This window comes from Catharus ustulatus, chromosome 1 (genome assembly GCF_009819885.2).
Source record: "Catharus ustulatus isolate bCatUst1 chromosome 1, bCatUst1.pri.v2, whole genome shotgun sequence".
NCBI classification, from domain to species: domain Eukaryota; kingdom Metazoa; phylum Chordata; class Aves; order Passeriformes; family Turdidae; genus Catharus; species Catharus ustulatus.
In genome coordinates, this window is record NC_046221.1 from 151,135,790 (window position 1) to 151,159,302 (window position 23,513).

Here is a 23,513-nt window from a genome sequence, read left to right on the forward strand (position 1 = left end):
CCCGCAGCCCGCGCCGCCGCCCGCCCGCCGCCTGCGCTCACGGCCGCGCCGCCATCTTGCGCTTCACAAACTACTGCACTTCTTTCGGGGCGGGGGGGCGGCGGATGGGCCGGGAGCTCCCAACGCCGCGGCCGCCCGCGCCCTCGCCTCGCCCCGCGGCGCCCACTCGCATCCTCCCGGCGCGGCGCTGCCCCGGGGCGAGAGCGCGGCGAGCGCGGACAGCGCGGCCGCTGCCTCGGCCGCCCTGGCAGCGAGCGGGGGCGGAGCCGCTCCCGCCGCCCCGCCCGTCAGGCGGCGGACACCGGGCGCGGGGGCTGCCCCGGCACCGCAGCGCCGCAGCCCGGGAGCACCGGCGGCTCCTCGGCCGCCCGGGGAGGAGCGGGGCCGGCAGGGTCGAAGCTCCGGGGCGGCAGCCGCGCCCCCGCCGGCAAACTTGAGCTCCGAGCTGGCCCTCCCGCCGCGCCCGGGACGGGCTGAGGGACAGCGTCGGGCTGCCCGGGCAGGGCTGCTGCCGCCGAGGGAGGACACGGCCGAGGGGCCCGAGACCCAAACCAGGGCGAGTGAACACAGAAGGAGCGGCTCTAACTAAAAAGCCATTTCCCACACCTTGGGGTGTTGGGGATTTCTTATTAGTTAGAGAACTTGCAGAAAGTAGACCAATATTTGGGTTTAACGTTCACTGCCCAGTTCTCAAAAACGTTGTTTCCCTGTACTATTTTTTCTCATCACTGTGTGCTATTTTGGGTCAGACTGTAAAGTGTAAGGGTTTCCCTAAGAAAGAAAAAGAAAGGTGTGGCTTGTGAACCCTTAACTGTTCACAGGTGGTCACAGAAGATAAAGATTAGCACACTTGAGAACATTTTTAAAAATCTGCCTAGGTATAGGATCCTGTCAAGTCTAGTGACAGAGATTTGCTCAAAACAAAAGTTTTGATCCCAGAAATGTATCTGGTTCCTCAATTCCTGTCAGTTTTCCAAATAATGCTCTTAGGGGATGCACTCAACAAACTGCCTGCCCCAAGTCACATCGAAATGGGCAATGACAGCCAAGAGGAGACCAAGTTAAGGCCATTAGTTCATTTATTACATTTCCAATATCATAAATTTCATTAAAATGTAAATTTTCAATTTAATTTTTTTCTCTCTCCTGAGCTTGTCTTGGCTGTATAATCCCTGCACTGAGTGGAGAAGAAGCTGAGCACATGCAGTTCTTTTTTAAAATCATAGTATTTGTGCTGGTGTCTTAATTGCAAGATTATCAATGATCAAAATTGTTCTGTGATTAAAATAGAGCAGACAACCCATCACTAGAAAGAGATGAATTTTTTATTAATATCCACCAAACAATACAGAGAAAATAAAAATCTGCATAGCAAACGAATGTTTGAACAAACACAGTAAAAGGACACAAAAAGAGAACACTAGTGACAGAGGTAAAAAGCCAAACACACAAAGAGGGATTGCACAGTTTGGCATTCAGTATTGCCACGTTGTGTATGGGAGGTGACAGAACAGAAGAGCAAAGGGTCATGCCACATGTTTTATCACTATTTATATCAGATTTTATTCTCACATAGTTAAATTTTGTCTTAGTCTCTTTTTTAAAGTAACTATCAAATTAACAGATAAATTTTCTCTGCAGGTTTGAAGAGAAATACTTCTTCAAAATAGAGTGCTGCTTTGCTTTTACTTCAGTATATTTATCACCAACAATATATTCACGTTCATGTAATAAGCAGATAAAATTCTTTCCTGGTAACTAGAAAACTATTTACAACTGAATTCAACTACAAGCCATCTGATGAACTAACAACTTGCATTAAATACTTTTCTCCAGTATTGTCATTATTACAAGCATGATTAAACTTCCTAAGGTAAACTTACAGTAGTAAATCTTGTTTTGTTTCAAGTTGCATTTTCTTTTAAGGAGAGGTACTGAAATTATCTATTCAAATCTGCTGAGTTCCAAAGGCAATCACAGCAGTCTATCACATTAATATATACATATCTAAAAGGGAAATATCCGTATTTGAGCTTTCTTAATAAATTTTAAGATATCTTTGTATAAATATATATGTAGAACTAGTATTTATTGAACAATGCAAAGAAAAAACAGCATGCAATAAAACATTACAGAGTGTGTCAAGGATGCTGAAATCAAGTATCATGGATAACTGAAGGCTGTAATTTCTTTCTTCATTGCCTAAGAAGAAAAAAAGACAACTTAGGAGTCAGTGTGAATACAAACTTAAGAATCCTGTTTAGCACTTCATCAAAAGAAGTGAGAATCTGTGCAAGCGATTGTTAGTAATGATTTAGGCAGTACACGTGCTACCACCATCACTGTTGTTCTATACTCACCGACTCCAACACATCCTTATGCACCCAAAATAGAGAGTAGGCTAAAAGGACTGCAGGGATCTGTATCAGGACACTAGGGATCAATGGTGCTTTCAACAATTACAAAGAGCCACAGCTAAAAGCTGAACTATTCTTTTCTGCACTCTGAATAAATACTTGTTGAAGTCTCTGTCTTCATACAGTAGAACTTACTCCTGGACTGACTTGTGCAATCCCTCTGAACAGCAAATATTCTTTGGTTAAAGCTCAAAGAAGCAGAAAACAAAGAAATCAAGTACTGTCACAAGCCTCAAGGTAACAAACATGTAAATCATGTTATTATGATACATGAGAAAAGGGTGCATTTTTCAGGAATGGCATCCCTGAATCCAAGTAATCCTCACTGTTGCACAATCAGAGCAAGAGCATCTGATCTGACTCTATCAGATGTGGAAGCTCAAGATGACCAGGACTCAACAGAAGAAGCTTCCCAGCTTTTTTAAGGAAGACTAAGACATATAAAATAATTTTATCTATTCTTATGCATGACTACCTGGAAGACAAATGGATTCAAGGACTTTGAAGCTGAGACTGAATATTCAACCTATCTAAATCAACACTGGAAATGTCAGACTGGGACCATGGGCTCCTATGGAATATTTCCGCCAAGTTCTGACAGCTTAGAAATCCTCTCTTAGAGGAAGAGACTACAGAATTTAACTTGTTAGCTTTAAATTTTCATAGGCAGGGAGCTCCCCATATATGAAATTAATGCTTGAGCCATTCTAGCTATAAAGAAAGTCTGGTGAGACTAAAGTGTCTTATTCTAATTAAGACTCATAGTTAGTTTCCTTTCAGGAACTGAATGACTACTAGGCAAGTGTTACCATGTGTGACTGCCCGCAAGAGGAGAACGAGGAAGTGACAGACTGAGAAAAGCACCCTCCTTTCACAGTCCCCCCAGCACTGAAAAGGTTCTGGAGCAGGAGTGGTGACAGACTGAGGTTAACTGCTTTGAGAGGGCTCTGGGGGGGATGATCGTCTTCAAGCATTTTCCTGCTTAAACTGCCAACAGCTAAGCCAAATGCAACAATAGTTTTGCAATATGGAGAAATGTCTTCCAGACTGTAATGAACAAATCTTGTAACACAGGCAACTAAGCAGCAATGAGTAATACTAAATAACCATGATGTTCACAGGGCACACATATATATGCATAAAACACATCTGTAATAATGACAAAGTAGTACAAGACAAAAAAAATTACCTTTACTAATTCATTTTTGTCACCATCTTCCCGATGTTGGTAAATGCACTGGCTAAGGACAGCATATAGTTTTTCCATGCGAAATATACTGACGTTCTCAGTTACCACGGCAATAGAATGCAACACTTGCTGAAGAAATAAATGGAAACCAGAGTTCAGAATAGCAAAAGATAAGCTGCAAACAGAAAAGGTAGGACATGGCACAGGTATATGGCCAACTTCCCATGCAAAACTTTTTAACTGCTGCCACGTAAGTGACTGCACGCTCTTGCATGTGTTCATCAAATTCTAGGCCTATTATCAAACAAATAAACAAAAAACCCCAAACCAAAAAAACAAAACAAAAACAGCCCAGACAAAATCAAGCAGCTACAGTTTGGAGGTTCACCCAGCTTATTGTCTGCAAGTGAATTCCAAAGAGGCTCTCTTAACACAAGCAGCAAGTTACAGTGGCACTCATGTTAAGGAATCAAGTTTCCTAAAAGATGCATTTCATGATTGTAGCTTTGTCCTCACAGCTGAAACATCTGTAAGGGCTTTATGGTACCATCTCTCCAGTGGGCAGTACCTTCAGAGCACATGCTGTTGGCACCCTGACTTTAGAGAAACCCATGTGGATTCCTTACACAGGCAGACATGAACAACAGTTTCTTCACGAGGGGAGGTAGAGGGGCAGGCATCATTCCATCTCTGCTCTTTCAGGATCCAAGGGAACAGCATGAAGCTGTGTCAAGGGGAATTCAGGTTGGATGTAAGGAAGAAGTTCACCCAGAACACGGTCAGGCAGTAGAACAGGTTCCCCAGGAAAGTGGCTACAGCACCAAGCTTGGCAGAGCTCAAGAAACATTTAGACAGTGCTCTCAAGCACATGGCAGGATTGTTGGGGGTGCTCTCAATGGGGATGCAGGGCCAGGAGAAGGACTCTATCCTTCTAGGTCCCTTCCAACTCAGGATATTCTGTTGTTCTATGAACACAGCTCCATGAAGTTGGCTTGCTTAGGAAGCGTGTCTTAAAAAGTTAATTTCTCTCTTCTCACTTCATTTCTTCTCATGGCAGGTAAATGGCAGCCCCCTCTGGTTTGACCCACTTCCAGGACCTCCACCTGGCCATTTCCTGAATTCTCCTCACTGCAACATCTCCTGAAGACCAGGTCCACCAACCCTCTCCAATTCATGCAAAGAAACTTCTTTGACCCCCTGCAGCTAGGCATAATTCTGACCCTTTCTCAAATGTATCCTAGGATAACTTCTCTCCTACAGGGGACTGGAAAAACCTTGCAACACTGTATACCTATATGAAAGCAAAATTCTATTACTGGATTTTGAAAGCATTTGAGAAGAGCAAGTATTAGTATTTTATCCAGGATGACCTTTAAGTCAACCTGCTAACTTCAAGTTGAAAGTAATCTCTGCTTAAAATCAAAGTACTCTTCCAGTTCCTAATAAATGAAAACATGCAAACAGCAAACCAAAACAACCTCCCAGTCCATAATAAAAACCTGCCAAGACACTAATAACCACCAGCCCACTACTAGTGGGCTATTTTAAAATCTAACAAGCCCTTTTCCATTAAAGAAAGGAGATAATCCAGTCTCCTAAAATTTAGTTAAACAAAAGCAAGAACAGCAGTCTACATCAGCTGTAAAAACAGTCTTAGTCCATTATAGGTTGAATTATTTCACCAGCAATATATTCCTCCCATACTTTGTCTGAATTGGCATTAGTTAACAACTGACTCAATTTACAACTCTGCATGTAGCAAGAAAATATCCTACTTTGGTATTAACGAAATTAAAATTTAAACTTACTTTGAGCTCACAGTAATCCACAAACACTCTCTGACTGCCAATTTTCATTGCTTTCCCAACACATCCCAGCTGTTTCTCTTCCACCTGAGATGCTCTTGTACGAGTCACACGGTGTACCCACAAATCTGGAACGACACAAGTTTCTTAAGTCAGGATTTCTCTTTCTCTGGAACACAGTGTGAGTGAAGTACCCTGTACTTGGAGAAGAGAACCTCTCTGCAACAACAGACAACTGTTACCATTTTTCACTGAGAAATGCTTGACACTTTTGCCTCCTTTCTGGCAAAAGGCTTCATGAAAACTAGAAACTTGAACACAAAAAAACAACACTAGACAAAAAGGCAGGGGAAAACCAGGGTGGGAAAAAAAATCCCATTGCCATTATAGCATTGCACTGTAAAACTCCAAAGTACAGTAATTTTATGATTATAAGCCACACCTGATTATAAGCCGCACATTACAATACAGAGTGTGATAAAAGGTATCTATTCTATCACCATCTGTTGAGGGTGGGGGCAGTGATCCTTATCTCCACGGCAGATATTCTGCTAATGGGCCATCCATTGAAACCAGGCAGGGCATTGTTCTTTATCTTTTCACACCCCATCCTTCCTCCAGCGAGTCATTTTCTGCTCATGGCCATTGAGTCCCACTGTGTGACTGATAAAATTACTGCATCCCATTGGAAGTTGCTCCAGCCAGGGGGAAGAGACCAACATTTCTTACCAAGATAAAAACAGAGGTTTTGGGACACTAAGGGAGCCCCTTTCTCCACTGGACTCCAGAGGAAAACCGGATTTCTCCACATCACCACTGGAGCTCCAGAGGGAAACTGCACCTTCTACAGAAGCACTGCTCCAACTGAATCACATCTGTCACTGCAGGAGGACTGAAACCACCATTTAATGGGACTGCTACTAACACCCTGCCTGACAGGGTGTCAGGTTGTACTCTGACTTTGTCAGGGTTTGGAGTTTGTTTCTTTGTAGTACTGTATTTCTATTTTAATTTCCCTAGAAAAGAACTGTTATTCCTAATTCCCATATTTTTGCCTGAAAGCCCCTTGATTTCAAAATTATAATAATTTGGAGGGAGGGGGTTTACATTCTCCATTTCAAAGAGAAGCTCCTGCCCTTCTCAGCAGACACCTGTCCTCCAAACTAAAACATCAACTTTTTGTTCTTTGTCCATATATAAGCCACACCTGATTATAAGCCGCATTTTGGGTTCAGACCAAAATTTTAGTCAAAATGGTGCGGCTTATAATCGTGAAATTACTGTAATTTATGTCAGAAAACACCTCTTACTCCACAAACACTAGGATATAACTCTATTCCATGCATGACCCTGAGTGCACACTTCTGAAGTACAGCTAACTTACACTTCTTACTGCTGGAAAGACCCTCATGCAATAAAATAAAGCCAATGATTGTTTTTCAGTTAGGTACCATTTGTAAAACAAACTGCAGATTCAGAAATGCAGCAGCTGCAGAAATACATGAGTTTTGCTAGCATAACTCGAGGGGCAGCACCATTACACTGAAAACACTGTGCAGTGATTTGAGAGACAACCAAGAACAGAAATCAAGAAGGCCAAAACCTGGCAGGTAGTGTAACCCTCCTCAGGAAGAAGGGATTTTGTTTGATCTTTCACTTACTGTTTGAACCTCTGTCTTCAGAAGTTCCAGCTTTTTGACAATCTGGCATCTCACTTTGCTCTCTTAGGTCTGAATGTTCTCTCTTTTTTCCAGAGGGAGATTTACCCACAAGGAGAACTCTCTCTCTTTCATTTTCTGTCCCATTTTTCTGTCGTTCTTGAAGTACACTATCATGTTCTTCCACAGGAGTATCCTGAGAAGATGTAAATTCATTGCAATCCGTGTTAGACTCTTCATTACTCTCTACTTCATTTTGGTCTTCAGGAATTTTATTCTCTTTATTGAACTGAATATTTCTCTTCTTCGCTGCAAAACTTGAAGACTCTCTCTTCCTTCTGCGTTTTCTTCTTGACTTATCTACAAAGAGATACAAGCAAAAGTAATCCAAAGCATTACCACAATAAGAAGCATGTTCTTCTTACTTGTCTCACAAGGAAAATGACAAAATGAGCTTAAGTACCACTGCCCATCTCCCCATATATGTGCCTAGAGAAAAAGCTGCAATTTAAATTGCAGTCAGTTAGCTACTAGATTTAAAAAAAATCCAGCTACAGAATTTAATTCACAAAACCATCAGCTTCAAGAGGTTATGAGGACAAAAGTTCTACTTTCGACAGGAAGTCTTACTGCCAAGCAAGATTATTAGGTGACGTAGTAAGCGATGTAATATATGTGAGCAACAGAAATGCATTTGGAGATGAGCCCTCAATCTGTAAATTTCACAAAAGTTAGACACATTGGGAAGAGCTGAAGAGGCACTTTTAAAAGAGTATTTGCTTGAGAAAAAATTCCTCCACAGAGACTTACACTTCAAAAGCTTTCTGATTCAGTTCAGTAAGATAATCTTGTTCAATACAAGCTTGTCACTTTGCCTTCCAGAAAACACCACCATTCTTAGTACTCACAGAGTACCACGTAAGGTCTATGGGTTAAGTCAGTGGCAAAATTCCCAGACATGCCAGCAAGATCAGGAAATGTCACGTGTCATGTGTTTTAACAGAAAGATACCCAAGGCCACTTTTTTCCATCTCCTTTTCATGGTAAAGTGAAGAAATTATGATCTTTCCTTTACATGTCTATGATCATTGCTCCCCTTTTTTTCCCAACCCTTTCCCCTTCAATTGGAAATCACAGGAATAGAGTTTAATGTTTGAAGGCAGGGAAGGGGAAAACACTGTTGCACGTAACTAAAAACTAGGTATGCATCCAGAAACTGCCATGTACAACTTTTTTGACTTTAAGAGGTGGCAATGTAGGAGCCATCAAATATCAGCTGGGCTTCCAAGGGCAGTGCCTTACAATGTCTACCAGCCATTACACTTGAACTTGACAACCATACTGAATTAATGACCTCTGGATTTATCCCATGTTTTGCAGCATATTAAGAAATTCAATGCATTTGGCATGAAGAGCCAGGCATCACAGGAACCTGTTAGGTCACAGGAGCAGGGTATTAAGCACCTTCTCCAGGAAGGTCTAAATTACAACTTGCCTGTAGTACAGGGGGTACTGACATCCACAGGCCTTCCTGGCATCTTCAGTTTTTCATTACACTTTGGGTCTGTTTTCTTACCCCCAGGAACACAGTCCTCCTTTGGCGTTGCCCACACATGTGAGGAAGCACAGTCTGAACCTTGCAATAAAGAAGAGAGAGCAAAGAATGATGTCTTGCATGGCTGGTTACAAACACTGAGAGAAGTCTTTAAATCCTCAGTGCCAAAAACTGTACCTCTTTGCTTCCGAGATTCTTTGATTTCTTGGCAGCGTTGCTCAAAATCTTTATCCATTTCCTCCCTCACTATGGAATAGGCAGTATCTCTCAAAGCACAGGCTCTGTGCCTAAGGAGACGATCTGAAATTTTACAGTCAGAATTGAGTCCTTCTACCAGCCAATGAACCCCTTTATTTTGTTTACTTAGAAAGATTTTTCTCTTGTCATAAGTAAGTTTTGAAAGGTTATCTCAGTCAATCTTTTCAGCATGCCAACTGATAAGTTAATTATTAAAGCAAAAGCAGTAGTTTCCAATCAACATGTCTATCACAATTTCATGCCCAATAAGTTTATTTGATGCTGCAACATTCACAACCTGACCAGAAATGTTCTCTGGGGATCTTTTAAATTATCTAATCCCACATCTACTGACACAAATTACATTTATCAACTTGTACATTTAAAATTTTTACAAATTAGTGATAAAAACACATCCTCACCTCCAGGATCTTTAACTGGGTTGTACTCTAAAGCATTGCTACAGATTAGATCAATGTCTTTTAGAAAGTCTCTTGCAGTTGGGTACTGGTGCATGTCAATCTTGGACAGAACTGTGGAGAGGTCCATGGGTTGTTTAATAACAGCATTGTAATCAGGTACCTACAAAGGAAATACACATGCTCAGATTTAACACAGCAGCCAGTAAAAATAATTATTTTCATAAAGTGAAATAAAGGACTTCTTAAAAATCCCAATGACACATCCAAAGATGCAAAGTTACCCAATTAGTTTACTGAAAACAGAAAGGCTGTTTCAGCTGGTTTTGAAGAGGCTAGAAGAGGGGAAAACAAAGAAGCAGGGAGGTCAGAAGAATAAGTGGGGCAGAGAAGGGACCCAGCATCCAGACTGGGGCTCGTTTCACTTCCTTTCAGAAAATAACAGCAAAAAAACTCAGTAAAGTCACCTGAGATTCTCTTTGTTTTTGATAGCAAGAAAAAGGCTGCAGGTATTGCACCTTTGAAACATCTGTCCTAGGCACCTAGAATGAGTCAGCTGGACCCAGAGGCACCAATTTTTTTTATTCAGACAAGAGGAGCATAATGGCTAGTTCAGATGAGGACATTGTGTTTGTTTAGTTTATTCAGATCTAGAAAACTACAAGGAAAGGAAGTAAGTCAGTGGACATTTGGGGAAACAGGACCTTGTGGAAATGCAAAGCTATCTCAAATCTCCAGCTGACCTGGAAGTATGTGCCCCAGCCTATAATTACTAAATGAATTAAATGAGAAGCACATGGGAGGAAGAAAAAAAGCACACAGCCTTTATGGTCGATCTTATACCAAGAAAAGCCCCCGGAGAACAGAATCTGAAAATCTGACAAATTGATGATTCTGCTCCTATTCTTGCAGAAACTATTGACAGTTAAAGAGCTTTAGGCCTTATTAAAACAGCCCTAGAAGTACTGTTTATAATTACAGAGAACAAGAGAGATCTCTCCTTTTTAGTGCTGTAATACACCAACATATCAAAGCCTTTTCACAAGCAAACTGAGTTGGCATTTGATATAATTGGCACTTGGACTAGATGATCCTTGTTGGATGACCCTTCTAATGGAAATACTCTCAATTTTTAAAGAGTTTTTAGAAGGAACACAGGGACTTCAGCAAACACTCAAATAACAGACATTTGAGTGACCCAAAGAGTGAAAAAAAGTAAAAGCAAAACAAAAATTCACTCCCCCTATCCTGGAGACCGATAATACTGTGATCCTAAAGACAAAGATAAACCTTCCTGAAAAGAGCACACAAACACAGAGGAACATATAGAGAAATTGTGAATACACACAGGTATAATAGTATTGCACATCAACACTAATTTACCTCCTCTGGGTCAACAGGCTTTGTGAATGCCCTGAAACGTCTGTCAATGAAAAGTCTGTGAGCCACATCCCTTAAGTAAATCCTCAGTTCACGCAGTGTATCCTCTTCCTGCTCCTCCAGTTGTTTTATTTCTTCCTCTGTCAGCTGGCGAGGCTTAGGTGGCGGTGCCACAGGCAGAACTTCCAACGGCTGCCGAGCTTAAATTAATTGGAAAAGTAGTCAATTAATGGTACTCAAATACAAGCACACAAAAAATAATTAGAAAATTACCTCCAAAGGAAACACTGTATTGCATTAGCTGTTAACTTACAAGGTTTTACAAGCAAGGTTTTATATTCTGAATATCTTACCCGAGTTGTTTTTTGATGCAGGAGGTTCAGCAGCTTGCTTCATAACTAAGTCCTCAAAAAAACTTCTTCTTTCAGCACAGGTAGGCCACTGAATGTTGAAAATTTCTTCACAATCATTATTAAATAAAGCTTTTATCTAAAGCATGATGAGAAAAGATATTTCACATGTAAGTCCGCACACATTTTTTGTATTTTTTTAATATTCTATTCCAAAAAGGTGACTACCTTTCTAAACTAAACTGAATATCCATCTGGGTAAGATAAGCTATGTAAAGTCATCTTCTTGTCTTTAATGCAAGTCTAAATGTAGCTTTAAAAGGCTACATTTTCATAGCATGACAAATTAAAACACCTGCTCTGAAGAGTAATACTGTCTAGAGTAGGCCCCATGAAAAAAAAAAGTGATAAATCACTGGGAAAGAGTTGACAGTCACCACTTCCAAGGCTGGTTATTTTGTATTTACCTGCCTTTCTGTTCTTTAGTTTGAATCTTTATGGCAGCCATAGAATGGGCAAGGTTCAACGTAAGTGCCGGCTTTTTGTTAAGGTGGTCTTTAAAATTTTGTTTTTAATTAGTTTAAATGAAGTGTCTAAAGCTGTATATTTCGAGGTTTTACCATCTCTATTACCAAAGGGTATGGAAGTAATTTAATTCCTTATTTCAGAAAGCATTTAAAAATCCTTTTTAAAAAACTTTTGCTACCAAGACGAAATAATCAGAGCATCATATTCACATTTTGAACACCTTCCTTTAACACTCTCTGATGTTGTTTCTGAAACCCCAGTGCAGCTTGAGAAGGGGGGATAGTTGCACCACCACAAATATCTACAAAGCTCAGCAGGTAGTCTTACTGAATTTTGTTAAGGAATACAACTAAAAATTGATTTCCAAGTTACTTAAATAGAAGTTGGACTTTATCTTTACAGTATGTCAAGTTTTCACATACCAGATGTAAAGAGAAACTGAAATAATAATAAAGTTATTTAAATTTGAAATACCATTCCATCAATAAGTGTGAACACTGTACTTTGCAGTAAAAGTATCTTTCACTTTTCAGTAAAACAATCTTTTTCCTATTTCGAGCACTGTATATTCTTCACTAAGCACACACCTCACCATCTTGCTGATTGCCTGAAGCAAATTTGTACATCTGTCTAATAAGCATCAGTGTGTGACAAGGGTGAGATCTGGAAGTCAATCTTTTTACTCAGAAAACACTTTAGACAAATGCTTTCAGCATTGTTTTATCTAAGCAAATTTTAAGAGACTTTTAAGAGGGTTTGGGTGCCTAAGTAGTATGAATTTGCTTTAGAGTAGCACAGCATTCTCATGCTTCAAGGAGTCATAAACTAACAAGCAGAAAAGGAAGAGTTAAAAATGTATTGATAAATACCTCTTCTGGGAGATCTCCATGTTTCACATCAGTTGTTGCAAGGAGCAGTACTGGAGCAAACGTTGGAATGTTCTGCAGTAGCGTCATAAAAACAGCTTTCACTGTAGTTCCAACAGTATCCCACCACAAAGCGATTTGTGGGACATAAATGATACTTGGTGCTGTTCTTTGGGCTTCTCGCATCAACTGGCAAAATGAAAGCTCAGATAAGAAAACTACATCCTGTAGAACAGGATATTAAATAACTATGCATCAAACTATCTCATGAAATAGGAGTGCATGAAACTAAAACATCAAGGCAAACCAATAAATTAATTACTCCTCAACAATAAGGTAAAATTTTCACTTTGACTCAAACACAGACATGGCTACACAGACAGACTGGAATCTCTGCCCAATTTCAAAACTACTTAAGTGTAGAACTCCCAAAGAGCCTCAGCACTCAGCCAATCTGGTGGTGTGCCTGAAGAAACAAGACTAGTACTTCAGCAAGATCTATTAGCCTAGAGAAAACTGCCACACAACTGCAAGTGTACCAATCTCAGTTCAGAGCAGGCACATACCCAACACAGACTCTGGAGCACAGACTCAGCAAACAAAGACCTATGTGAGAAGCCTGCTTACAATGCATAATTTCAAGTACCTTTTATAAGAGGTGACCATTCTTTTGTCTGCTTGAAGAGCAGATGACATGCTTTGGAAGATCACAAGCCACTGCTTACAGATGGCACCTCAATCACAGGAGACAAAATGCATCTACTGCCAGAGGGAAGTGACAAATTTCTCCATGTGCCCTCTCAGATTAACAATATTCAGAGAGCTCCCGTCAAAAGGTGGGAAGTGCACATGGTATGTCCAGGCAGTCACTACATAGGGTAGTTACATGTGCACGGATGCAGCCATCACATAATAAAAGCAAAAGTGCTCCTCCTATCTGACACGGAATTTCTCTGTCTTGACTCCTACAGCTCTCCAGTGCTGCTACTAAAGGTCAAAATATTTTCATACAGTTGCCAAACAGCATGTATTCCTGACCTAAAACTAAAAAAGAAGAAAACTGGCACTAACCTGATTATATTTAGTTTTCCTAGCGATGGAAAGCACACCAGTGTAACAATCTAAGTGTTACATGAATTTCAATTCCTTTACTGCATGTACTGCAGTACTGCAAGCTTTATATGTAAAAAAATAAAGCTTTTCCCCCAAACCTTGACTGTCCTACAAATATAATAAAAAGTAGGGCTTCAGAAGGTGCATGATTCCATCGGGCTGATGCAGAGCCATCTACTGAGAGCAAAGAGGCTTAAGCAGCAATGAAAACTTCCTGGACCCACCACAGACCAGCAGGATTTTCTGCCACAGAGTGTTTTATTAGCAAGCACCTCCTATCTTCCTGAGCTGCTAGCAACACCCTTGCTGCCTCCTTTCAAAAGGAAAGCAGGACTATGTATAATCTTGTACAGTATCAATTTATCTAGAAAAAACAGGTTTCTAGACAGAAATAAACATAATAGCATATTCCAACCAGGTATCTACTATTAACAGTGAATTCTGCTTATTTCACAAGTTTATATACAGTTTATATTCAGTCTAAGAGTCCCACCAGATTAATGAGAAGAAAAGGTACCTGTGCACATGTTTCTTCTGGGGATGTGATGCTAACAAACAAAGCAGGTAGGTCTAGTGTATAAACAGGAAACTTCTCCAGGGCATGGATTACTGCAGGTGCCAGATGAAAAGCCTGCCCACACCCTGGATCTTCAACTAATAAGAACCGTGGCCTGAAAGATGTTGGCTGGCAACGAGGATTTCTACAACAGTAAGAAGAAAGCAAGTTTAAAAACAAGTGATTAATAGGCACACAGATGCTGAAGTTTTTTCTTATATGCCTTTTTTTTTTTGGTAAATACACTCCATGTTCCACTAAATAATAAGCTGGTCTGTGATCAGGAAGACTATCAAAGCCTATTTTCTCAAAAACTGGTACCATGCCTCCACTAAGAAATCCTGCCAGTCCCCAGCATGTCTGCCATTCCTTTAGCTGGGTTAAGTAAGAGCTCTTAAATCCTTCAGGGAAACTGTCCAGCCAAATACACACACAACACTGGTCAGTGACCTGATATGGGTAGAACAACAACTCTTTCTTTTCTAAGCACAAACCAATCTGGGTCTTTTCATTCCATGTACACAACCATTTTTAGTGGGTCTTGACTTCAAGAAACTGAGATTTCTACACCTGCCAAATCTACACCAACATTTCTATGAAAAAAATAAATTAATGTGGGCACTGAAACACATTAGTTGTATATGAAGAAGCACACAATTGGATTAGTTAAATTACTTCTATGATTTCCTCTTTGAACTGTCTATTAATTTCCTAATCATCTTGTTTTATAGGCATGAAACACACTTATGAAGAGGTCTGTGGGCTTTTCTGCCTCAAGACTGTTGTACCTTTACTTGTTGAAGTCAAAGATCATAGAGACCAAGCTCAGAAGGTCACATTTTCTGGACAGCACAGCAATAGAAAGGGAGAATAACTGACCCAACAGTGACAACAATAATCTACTGCTTCAGCTGTTAATTTATACAACTTCCACAATAAAACATCAAAAGATTAACAAACTCTGTAGGTTAAAGGCAAAAAACACATTTCTGATTTAACAATATTGGAGGGCAGAAGGGCAAAAGAATGCTACACAAATCCATACAGTTTAAGCTAAAACAGCACACAGTACATTTTTTGGGTCTTGAAACTTCGGATTAAATCAACATGTTTTAGTATTCTGTGGACCATTTTGACTTAGGCAAATAGGGCTGTGCCAGGGCAGTGTATTCGGTTAGAACATGTAGTACCCAGCTGGATCTTTACACTTCTTGCAAATATTGACCAAGCCCTACACACCCATCACTCCTTCATCCAGCACCCCTCACAACAAAACAGTTTACACACCCCGCCATCTTAAAAATATAAACATAAAGGGGACAAACAAGACCTGTTTAAAGTGAGGAATTCTGCCTTTTCACTATCAGGTTTTTTCTGAGTTGGATTTTCTTCAAAGATTGATGGTGATTCCTCTTCACTGTCAATCACATCATTTCCTAAAATGGGATTTAAAGATGAGAGCTTTGACTACTTCATTGATTTGAATAGTTCAAATCTCACTCTTGTATTAATACACTTTTGAAATCAGTGCAGAAAACCATTCTCCTGTGTTTCGTTTGAGGGCACACACTGAATTGTGTAAATCTCACTGAACTTCGAGACTGCACAGCTTCTACAAAGCTGTCCTAATGTCCCACAATTTACATCAGGTTTCTCTGCTGAAAAAAACTTGGGAGGTTCTTGTCCTCTTGGAATAAATTTGATTAGGAACAACTCCTGTACTTTCTAGACACCTGAAAAACCCAATGAGGCCACTGCTTTTTGGAACAGGTTCTCCCACCAGATGTGAAGAAATTACGTGAATGTAATGACTACAGACTTCCATTTGTCCAGAACTAGTCAGTCAGAGTACAAAGATCCACACAACTTCTAAATAAGGATCCTCAAAGATCATGAGAGGAGGAGATAATGGGAGGTGGACAACAGAGACAGAGCACAACTATCCATCTCCCAGCCCCAGTGCTTTCAGTGTGCTGGTGGGTCCCTGCCTGTTTGATCAATGCAAACAATCCCAGCTCTACTGGGAGTGGTAGTGGGAGAACACTCTCCAGAGATTAGCATAGTAACTAACTATTCACAGACCTTCATTAATCAGGAGAGAGTGTATAAATATTTATTTGTTCTCACCACCTGACAAACTAAACCTGATCAAGGCTGATGCAGTGAGGAGCATGAGCTCACCCCTATGCTATGGAAGCCAAGCCCTAAAGTGCAACTACTAAAACACTGAGTATTGCAAGTCACTCACAGCTCCCATCCAGCACTCTGGACATCCAGATTATAAAACTGAACTGTCATTATGGCTGAGAGGTTATTGTTGGCTGTGTTATTGCAGACATCAGTAGCTTTTGCTTTGGCAGATTTTTAAACAAGTGGAGTTGTTGTTATACCTTGCTGTTGGTCCTTCTTCAGTGCAAGCTCTGTGTGGGGAAATACTCTCTGTAAGGCTTGTAGAATTCTTTCCAATGTGTTTTCTAACAGTGGTTTTAAAATAGGTGATAGTGCTCGCCCAGGTGATGCCACAGCCCTCTGTGACGCTGGAACAATCTTCTGCATGGCCATGACAAAATCCTTTGCTGTTATTTTAATTGAAGCAATATCCAACTGCAGTTTCTCACTCCTTTCATAGATCTGAGGATAGCGGCGGCGCAACGCACAGAGTGCAGCTTCAGCACATAAGGCTTTAATATCAGCTCCACAGTATCCTAATCAACAAAACAAGAATCAAATGTTATGTCAGTCTCAGGCAACACCAAAGCCAAAGCCAAGATTTCTAAAGTGCAACAATGAAAGACTTTGCATGCAGCCAAAAATTAACAGGGTAAGAGATAATTTAAAGAATTACCACACTGCAGAGAAGTTTTGACATGTGCCTCACAGCCTGGTATCTCGCACTAAGGAAGTGACCCCTTAGTCAAAACTTTACTCCTGGGAAAGATGGCCTATACCCAATCAGTATTAAAAAAAAAACAACCAAAAAACTCCAAACAAACAAACAAAAAAACCCTAACCTGAAAGCAGCATCTGTCTGGGTTTGCTCCCAAGACATGCCAGATGTGTCACTGCCTCGCTCTGCAGCAAGGCACAAGAGTTCAAGTACTGCCTGGAACAAGCTCTGGTTCCCTATGACTCAAGTCGTGCAGGGACCAACAGTGTTTTCAAACTCACCAACACATTTCTCGGCCAGCTCTTCAAGAAACTTATCCAGTGGCCTCAGGGTCCAGTCTCGTGTGTGAATTTTGAAAATCTCTTTCCTTGCCTGAAAACAGAACACCTGCATATCAGTTTGCCCAAAATTTTGTCTTAGAACAACCACAAAACCCCCAAAACCCTCACACTAATACAAATACTTTTCTTATCTGCCAAACTCTGAAGCATTTTAAGGGTTAGTTAATATATTCTGATTTTTCAAGCAGGAAACTTCCTAATTTTACATTTGTTATGTTAAACTCTTGCTAGGGGCTGCAATGAAGTAAAAGGTATTTACACCTTCCATAAAAAGTGAGTTTTCAAAAGTGAGATCCACAAGAAAACAATAGTAAAAAACTCCAAACTTAACTGCAAACAGATTTCTTACAGAAAATTCTCTCAAATTCAGCAAAATTTCATGGTGGCAGTTTCATTAGTTCATCAAATTTGCTCTTCTGATAGCTCATGCAAAGAAAACAGTCCTAGCACCCAGTTGCTACTATTACTACCAAGTAAAACAATAATTATCACTCAAATTAATGTCATTCATCCAGAAAATGTCAAATGTTGCATATCCCCCATCTCTGATCTTAGCAGGACTTTCATTGAAGTATTTAGGGTACATGGACTAATTATGATGGGTTTCTAAAATTCTTCCACAGTGGGGAAGTGTGTATTAGATCTGTTCCATGGCACCTCCTCTGCTGCTCCTGAGAGCAGATAAAAGTGAAGAAAAATGTTTGCGTTCAATGCGCTGTTTAGTGCACTTTTACCAGCATTCAATTCAGCACTTTCCACAAAGTGCTGTGAAAAAGAACTATCAGTGACAGCCAGAAAGAAAACAAGAACTGCATTCCAGTTTTGCTCACTACCCCCATCCACAATTTTTTCATTGCCTATTGCCATTGAACTAGAAGCTTTCCTAGCCCTGCACCTATGCAGTGACTTCACATTTTTGTCCAAGTCCCTATTACTGAGTACTAGTAAGAACATCAGTTCCTAACATACTTAATTGGTTCCAGCACGACCCTGAATCAAAGCTTTTATTACTAAAAAAGAATTCTTGTCTGCACACCATTTCTTTCAATTTCACAGTGCTACAGCAGTACTTCTTTACTAATTCATAAAGCTCATTTTTAAACATTTCAGCGAGTAGCAGCACCCCATTTTCTTCACTGGTTGCAGAGGAACCAAAACTAATAATTAGAGGACTATCTATTACAATGATCTTCATGATATATAATTCAGTGCCAGGTCTGCCCTCCACAGTACAGCACAATCTCTCCAGTGAGACTTTTTTGTCCAAGTAGTACAATACTGAGGATACTTTCGCTGCTCCATGATCCTGCTGTGTTGCAGAGGTTTGTTACAAAGATAGACTCTGGCACATTAAGCACTGAGGTTGAGTTCAAGTTCTGACCTCTTTGTTTGGCAAGCTGAAGAGAAACTCTCGATCAAAGCGTCCTGGTCTTCGTAAAGCAGGATCTATGGAATCCAGCCTGTTGGTGGCTCCAATTACCACAACCTCTCCTCTGCTGTCTAAGCCATCCATAAGGGCCAGAAGTGTTGATACAACAGAGCTAAGAGAAGAATACAGTTTTTACTTAGTAGTTAATTTTCTTCAGTTCCAAATAATGATCAATGCTCACTCAGAAAGGGCAAGCTCTTATTAATAAAATGCTGACTAGAAAAAGACAAATCATTTTAAGACATAACAAAACAGATAAAGTAACACAGACCTTGTGCTGGTATAAAGTTTAGCGAATTGTTTTTAATTACTATTTAAAGACTATCTGAAATTAAGTAGTACTGAACTACTAGCTTTCAGGATAAATGAATGTGCCACATCAAGTTAAATAGGTTGTAGTCTTTTCACAAAGATCAAGCAGCTTCTATGTTGACACAAAACATGCCCCACCTATGAACTTGGTCTTGTTTACTGGACCGTACAGGAGCAAGACCATCGATCTCATCAAAGAAAATAATTGAAGGTCGCATCTGGTAGGCCTGCAGTGAAAACATAGGAATATTGACATCAGGAAAACAGCACTATTTGGAGAAGAAATGCACAAACAGCACTGTGGTTACAAAGTCACTGGAAGTTGATTTTTCAGACCAGCATCAGGGATTTCTACTCATTGATCTAAGCTAGTGCAGTGTCCTGAGTAACAGAAGGCAGGAGCATAGGTCATCTCATTGAGATGAGTGACAGGAAAAAAAAAAAAAAAAAAAAAAAAAAAAAAAAAAAAAAAAAATCACACCACTGGTTTTCACAGCTATTTGGCAATCACCAAGAACAGAGCCAGGACTTAATTGTATTACAGGTTCTGGAAGCAACCTTTGTTACCAATTTCAAAATAACCATGCTTTCAGCCTGCATTTATTTCCCTCTGATCAAAAATTTACCACTTCTTGAAACCTTTTTTGCAGTTGTTTGGGTTTTTCTTTCCTGAGGCAAGAAATTGGGGGTGTGTGTTGCTTTGCAAGGTTCTCTTGACTGCTTTACTAACTTTTCTTAATGCATCTGAAGACTTCAAGCTTCTAAAAATGTTACTGAAAAAGGAAACACTGACAATCCTACTTCAATGGAAGGAGATAACAAAAGCAGAATTGTTCTTGACGACAGAAATTTAGTTACAACTCAGGCAAACATAATGCACATTTCAGCCATACCTGATCAAATAACAAACGAAGCTGGCGTTCAGATTCCCCGACCCATTTACTCAGGCAGTCAGCACCTTTTCTCATAAAAAAGGCTACTCTCCTGTCACCTTGGCTACATTCATTAGCAAGTGCACGAGCAACCAATGTCTTTCCAGTCCCTGGTGGGCCATAGAATAGACAGCCTCTGCAATTTAAAAAGAAAGAAAAAAATTCACCTAAGAAAAATATCACAGAAAAGTACCTGTTACCACCCTCATCCCTGAAGCACATAACTTATCTACTAAAAGCTCTCTTCATTGTTTGTTTCGCTTTTAAAGTTATTGAAATCAAAGAATCTGAAGTCCTATTTCAATATATCATCACTGAGCGTTGATGGCTCAGAATATATAAATCTAACAAATCTCCAAATCTCTAATAATTTTATTTCATAAACCAGAACACATTCAGCTGTGTAAAAAGTGGACAGATGCATTTTTAGCCCAAGCACAACCAGCACTGCAAAGTTCTAGTTACAAGTTCCATCAATTATAAAGCTGATACAGGAACTCTTGAAAAGAGTTGGTGAGACAATTGGACTTCCACAAAACAAACTGCAGCTGACTAACTCTTACAGACTGATCAAGTCCACTTGAATGTGGAACTGAAAACCACTCCACCTCCCCCTTTCTGAAAGCAAGACACTTAAAACAGTCTCACCACACTATAAATCTTTGAACCTACATATATGCTGGATTCATCAATTTTTTAAAAATTACTTTTTTTCTACTGCTAAAAAAACCCAAAAGCATCGACACTTGAAATTCTGAATGTGGAAACATAATATTTCAGTTGAATATTTTTCTGAAAATAGGTGAATCAGAATTTACAGTTTTAAATGGCATCCCTTACCTTGGAGGTTGAATTTTGAACCTCTCAAAGACTTCTGGATAAAGCAATGGAAAAACAACCATCTCTTTTAAAGCTGAAATGTGGTCAGCAAGACCACCAACGCCATCAAATCGTACCTAAAAATGAAGGCAACAGATTTAGATGTTAAAGCTGCAACCTTGATAAAGTTCCATCAGAAATTAGATGTTGGCACAAAGGAAACATTTATGCCGATTTTCAAACTGCTTGAAACAAAACTAAGCCAAGGCAGTTATGGACAGCACATTACTGTATGAAAGCTTTCTTAATTACTGAAAATGTCTCACTGATACAACGAAGTAAAAATACTTACTGAACAATCTATTTGCACTGGATCAACATCAGCCAGACTCGCTCCAATTTTCACGCGGTCTTTGTGAACTCCCTTTAAGTCACTTTTCCGAAAGTTGACAGGAAGAGACCTGATTTGAATTAAGGACAAAAGGAAAGGTTTTCTAACTAACAATGTGGATTTTTGATTTTCTAATAATAGCAAATGAATGAAGAAGATCTTATAAACAAGTGTAAGCTTCCTGAACTGTTAAATATTGATTCCAGCTGTCTTACGTTTAATATCTGTGAGTAAAGGAAGGAAAATGGTCACTCCAGATATTAAACTGAGTTAGTTATTTAAACTATTCTTAGCACTTATAAATATCCATGCCAGCCAACAGGGCATGTGTAGGAACACAAATTTAGAATAAGTTATTCCTTTTATGCAGACCATGGACTGATAATGATTTACGTGAGGAAGAAAACTGCCCCTCCTGACCCCCAAACACACTGATACTTTTCAAACACTTTTAACCTCTATATTCAGAAAGTTACAGCCCAAGATGATACTCATTTCAGTTGGTTTTAACATTACAAAGGCTGCCTATCACCGCCAGTCCTTCCCAAGGTCCCTGGAACTTGTGTGCCAGTAGCCTACTCTGAAAACATATTTGTTAGACTGTTATCAAAACGGCTTTTCTAGAGCATTTGTTAAGAAACAACCTCCACCACTTCCTCTATTTATAACATCCTCTGTTATAGTGGCTTTCTCTCTGAATCAGCTACTGTAAAGCACAGGAGCAGCAGAATTTTACATTAAGAAATTTCATCAAAGTGTTGCTACCCTCATTTCCACCTAGAAATCAAATTGCTGATTAAAATCCATGCTAAAAATCCAGTTGTAGAGAGTCCAGTTACAGTTGTACCAACAAACACAACTGTCAGAATTTAGAAACTGCACAAAATGAAGATGGTAACACTTCACAGTTAGGAAGATGTAATGTCCTCCCAAGTAGTCTCCTTCCTCCCCTGTTCTCCAATTGCATTAACCTTCTTAAATTTCTGTTCTTCCTCTGCCTCTCAAAATCCTCTTCATCATCAGATGAGGAAGAAGAATCACTGCTGGGGACTGTGTGTCTCCTTCTGAAAACATTCAAACAAACAAAAAAATAAGTAACATCAAAATTTAAGTGAGTACTCTTCCAGTTTAATTTGAGATCTAGCAAACTTCGAGATTATTGTACTCTTCATTAATCTGATTTTAAACTACATTATGTTATTTTCCTCATGACAGCAAAATCTGATTTGTATTAGGAAGGTAAAATGTTTAACCAGTGTGCAAAGAAATTTCTTAACCAAGTTACTTTTTGTCCACCCGCTCTCATACATAAATCAAGTTTCACTTAGCATTATGTTATCTACTCTGTGAAACACCAACCCTTTAATTTCAAAATTTGGTTTCAAAACTCCCTCCTTCCATAACTGCCTGCTTTCAAAGATGCTAAATAAAGCACTCCTATCTAGCAAGGAATGGCATTGAACATTTGCAGGATGCTAATTCTATTTGTCATTTCTACTGCAATTTGTAATTTAGAATTTAACTTAGCATTTTTCTTGCTTTAAGCATAGTTTCATACAGCATCTTGAATTGATTCCAAAGAGAAACCAGAATCAGTACCTGAGTGATCAGAAAAAAATTCATTAAAACTTCCATAATCTCTCTTTGTTTTATCTAGAAGGATGGAAATTATTTTCTTAAAACTAAAAAAAATCTGAGATTTTCAGAGGGCGATTTTGGCTTCAATTCCAGAACAAATTAATTCAATTATACAATCTCAGCCATAACCCTCACCATTACCACAAAACCTGAATTCTCTAATAAAATCTAATGGGCAGTAAAAAGGATGGGTTTCCCCCCAGTATTTGCCTATTTTTTTTTAATAGACTACCACAGCAATAACCATATTGTTAATATCTAATTATCACGAGTCCAAAAACCCTTGAAAGCAGCATTCAGTTATGTGAGTGACAGCACTACTGAGAAAGAACTATCACTAACCAAACACGTACCTGTTAGTTCCCTTGCATGTAACTGTCTCTCTGACAGGTGAAGCCCTGTCTGAAAAATACATCTTACATTGTCTTGGTTCTGTTGAAAGCAAAAAAATTTGAATAATGTTACAAACAAGTTTAAGAGAAAGCAGGATGCTGAAAGAGGCAGAGAATGGGACATACGTCACTCATCTAATTTCTGGGAAAGTTTCAAGAGCGGGGAAGAGAGATGATTTTTTTAAAAAAGTGCATAATAAAAGCAAAAACATACACACCTGAGTATTAAGAACCACAAGAGTAAGGTCATCAATCTGTTTAATTACTATTCTTTCAAGGATACATAGGTGGCATTTTTA

General features: G+C 39.5%; 1 protein-coding gene across 1 annotated transcript in view; it reads right to left on the bottom strand.

The window, feature by feature from the left end:
* Nucleotides 1-1,303: 1,303 nt before the first annotated feature.
* The window catches only part of ATAD2 (ATPase family AAA domain containing 2), a 30,886-nt gene continuing 8,676 nt past the window's right edge, over nucleotides 1,304-23,513 (bottom strand). The window contains exons 8-28 of the mRNA XM_033060640.2: nucleotides 23,176-23,254; nucleotides 22,156-22,248; nucleotides 21,146-21,254; nucleotides 20,815-20,930; nucleotides 19,936-20,110; nucleotides 19,181-19,269; nucleotides 18,683-18,842; nucleotides 17,242-17,332; nucleotides 16,464-16,778; nucleotides 15,404-15,509; nucleotides 14,035-14,218; nucleotides 12,408-12,593; nucleotides 11,014-11,149; nucleotides 10,664-10,860; nucleotides 9,284-9,443; nucleotides 8,802-8,924; nucleotides 8,565-8,705; nucleotides 7,073-7,429; nucleotides 5,415-5,539; nucleotides 3,607-3,735; nucleotides 1,304-2,202 (exon numbers count right to left, since the gene is read on the bottom strand). Coding sequence (XP_032916531.1) covers nucleotides 2,164-2,202; nucleotides 3,607-3,735; nucleotides 5,415-5,539; nucleotides 7,073-7,429; nucleotides 8,565-8,705; nucleotides 8,802-8,924; nucleotides 9,284-9,443; nucleotides 10,664-10,860; nucleotides 11,014-11,149; nucleotides 12,408-12,593; nucleotides 14,035-14,218; nucleotides 15,404-15,509; nucleotides 16,464-16,778; nucleotides 17,242-17,332; nucleotides 18,683-18,842; nucleotides 19,181-19,269; nucleotides 19,936-20,110; nucleotides 20,815-20,930; nucleotides 21,146-21,254; nucleotides 22,156-22,248; nucleotides 23,176-23,254 — 3,110 coding nt within the window. The 3' untranslated portion in view covers nucleotides 1,304-2,163. The remainder of the gene's footprint in view (nucleotides 2,203-3,606; nucleotides 3,736-5,414; nucleotides 5,540-7,072; nucleotides 7,430-8,564; nucleotides 8,706-8,801; nucleotides 8,925-9,283; nucleotides 9,444-10,663; nucleotides 10,861-11,013; nucleotides 11,150-12,407; nucleotides 12,594-14,034; nucleotides 14,219-15,403; nucleotides 15,510-16,463; nucleotides 16,779-17,241; nucleotides 17,333-18,682; nucleotides 18,843-19,180; nucleotides 19,270-19,935; nucleotides 20,111-20,814; nucleotides 20,931-21,145; nucleotides 21,255-22,155; nucleotides 22,249-23,175; nucleotides 23,255-23,513) is intronic.